Source organism: Trachymyrmex cornetzi, unplaced genomic scaffold (genome assembly GCF_001594075.2).
Source record: "Trachymyrmex cornetzi isolate Tcor2-1 unplaced genomic scaffold, Tcor1.1 scaffold1483, whole genome shotgun sequence".
NCBI classification, from domain to species: Eukaryota; Metazoa; Arthropoda; class Insecta; order Hymenoptera; family Formicidae; genus Trachymyrmex; species Trachymyrmex cornetzi.
This window is the reverse complement of record NW_017296074.1, coordinates 12,871-15,121: the sequence shown is the minus strand read 5'-3', so window position 1 is coordinate 15,121 and position 2,251 is coordinate 12,871. Positions and strand designations below refer to the sequence as shown.

At 34.4% G+C, this 2,251-nt stretch overlaps 1 protein-coding gene across 1 annotated transcript; it reads right to left on the bottom strand.

The window, feature by feature from the left end:
- Nucleotides 1-1,047: 1,047 nt before the first annotated feature.
- LOC108757962 (putative nuclease HARBI1) lies at nt 1,048-1,824 on the bottom strand. The gene is made up of 2 exons (XM_018502667.1): nt 1,819-1,824; nt 1,048-1,746 (listed from the first exon to the last, which is right to left on the bottom strand). Exons 1-2 carry the CDS (start codon nt 1,822-1,824, stop codon nt 1,048-1,050), a joined length of 705 nt encoding a protein of 234 aa, XP_018358169.1.
- Nucleotides 1,825-2,251: the final 427 nt, after the last annotated feature.

Sequence of the window (2,251 nt, the reverse complement as noted above, 5' to 3'; positions counted from 1 at the left end):
GCCAGCACAGTAGCACGCAAGCAATCCAGCAGGAAAAAAAGCATCGTGTGCCGCTGGCTTTATTTCCAATTGAGACATTCCAAATAGTACAAGCTTATGTACAAGCTTGTGCGTTGCTACACGTTAAGGTGCAGACACATGGAGCCGTCAAGCGTCAAGCAGCAGAGCAGCAACCAATCAGCGAGGCGATATAAGCAGTGTAGTAAACTGTGAAAAAAAAAAATTTTTACGCCATTGTTGACGCGTTGCCCTGTTGGATTTTCGATGCTACCAGCAAACACCAAGCAGCAGTGTATAACGATTAGGTTAAGTTTTACAAGTTTTAATACTGCATTTTACAACAAAATGGAAGAGTCACATGTAAGTAAAGACGATTTATATAATTTTATATTATTCTTTCAGATTAAAAAAAATTATTAAGAAATATATGTGAAACATCTTCATTTCAGTTATGTGGAAAATGCGGGAAGATTGTGGAAGGCGATGAATGTTTCACAGAAGATCACTATGTAAACTTCGAAGAGCTTCTCATTAGCGAAGTGTCAAGGAGACGCGAATTGTGGGATCCTTCACTAGAATTAAAATTAAGGGGACCTCGAATAGTTGCAAAGTCGTGGGCTGATATTGATACAGCCTTTAGTATGTTTTTATGTAAAGCTTTTGTCTCGCTATATATTTCATGTAGTCATGATAATTTTCCTTTGTAGACATTGAACCAGGCACTGCAAAGAAACGTTGGAAGATGTTACGTGACTGCTATGCACGTAAACTGGCAGAGGAAAAGAAATATGTTCCATCAAGGAGTGGTGCTTCTCAGTCAACCATAAAATGGAAATATTATGCTTCCCTAGATTTATATGTTATAACGAAAACATTAATTGCTTTAAAGAAAAAACATTATTCACATATGAGTAAATTATTCATTTACACATATTACTTATAAAATTTTTAATAATTATTATTAGTTATATTTACTGTTACATATACTTATTATTATTTTTTATTTATTACTACTTTTACTATTACATATCACAGTCAATATAACTATCAACGATTCCATTGCCAAGGAACAGCACCCTCATTTAAAAAATAATTTTTAAATTCTTCACGAATATTTGCAGCATACTGCGAATGTGCTTGACCACCTGCACGACCTATCTTTTGGAATGCTGAGTTTATTTTCATTTGTTCCAATAGTTCTTCAATAGTGTTTCTACTTTCAAGCATGGAATTGTCGACAAACAATTCTGGACAGTAATTAGAATGTGATAATAAAAAATTATGCAGTACTATAATTGCTTTTACAATTTTTTCTGACGTTTCAACAGATGTAGTTAAAGGTTTTTGCAAAATTCGAAATTTTGCAACCATGATGCCGAATGCATTTTCCACTACTCGTCTAGCTCGACTCAAACGATAATTGAATATTTTCTGCTCTTCAGTTATATTTCTTCCTGGATATGGTCTTAAAGTAAACTTATTTAGCTGAAATGCTTCATCAGCCACAAGCATATATGGGAAAGGTGGTCTACCAGTAGAACAAACTGATGGCATTGGCACATCCAATTCATCCTGATGAAACATTTGGCCTATTGTGGAATTCAGAAAAATTCCGCCATTACTATGATGACCTTGCGCACCAATGTCAACAAGCATGAATCTATAGGAGGCTGAGACGACAGCCATGAGCACAATACTATAAAATCCCTTATAATTGTAGTATGTAGAGCCAGCTGCATTTGGACACTGAAAAAAACTTAATTATTTAAGATATATAAGATAGCATGTATACTCTAGATATCTCAGTCTATAATTTACCTTCATTGCGATGTGTTTACCATCGATTGCACCAATACAGTGTGGAAAGTTCCACAATTGTTTAAACTGAGTAGCAATTTCTTTCCAATTGTCGCTAGAAGATAGAAATAATTCATCCTGCAAAGTATCCCATATTGCGTCACAGGTTTCCTGTACAATATTTGTAACGGTACTTCGTCCTACTCTATACGCATAAGCTAAGGAATTCATTGAGTCTCCTGATGTTAAGAATCTATTAATGAAGAATTGAACAAGATAATATAATTTATTAACATAAAATTATTCTAATGTAGCATTGACTTACCGAAGAGTTATATACAATCGATCCCTTGCAGAAATTGGTTTTCTGCAAACATACATTTTTTCAATTCGTGGTTGCACTCGTTGTAGTAAGGCGTCAAACTTTTCTACACTCATACGGCAATAATTAATA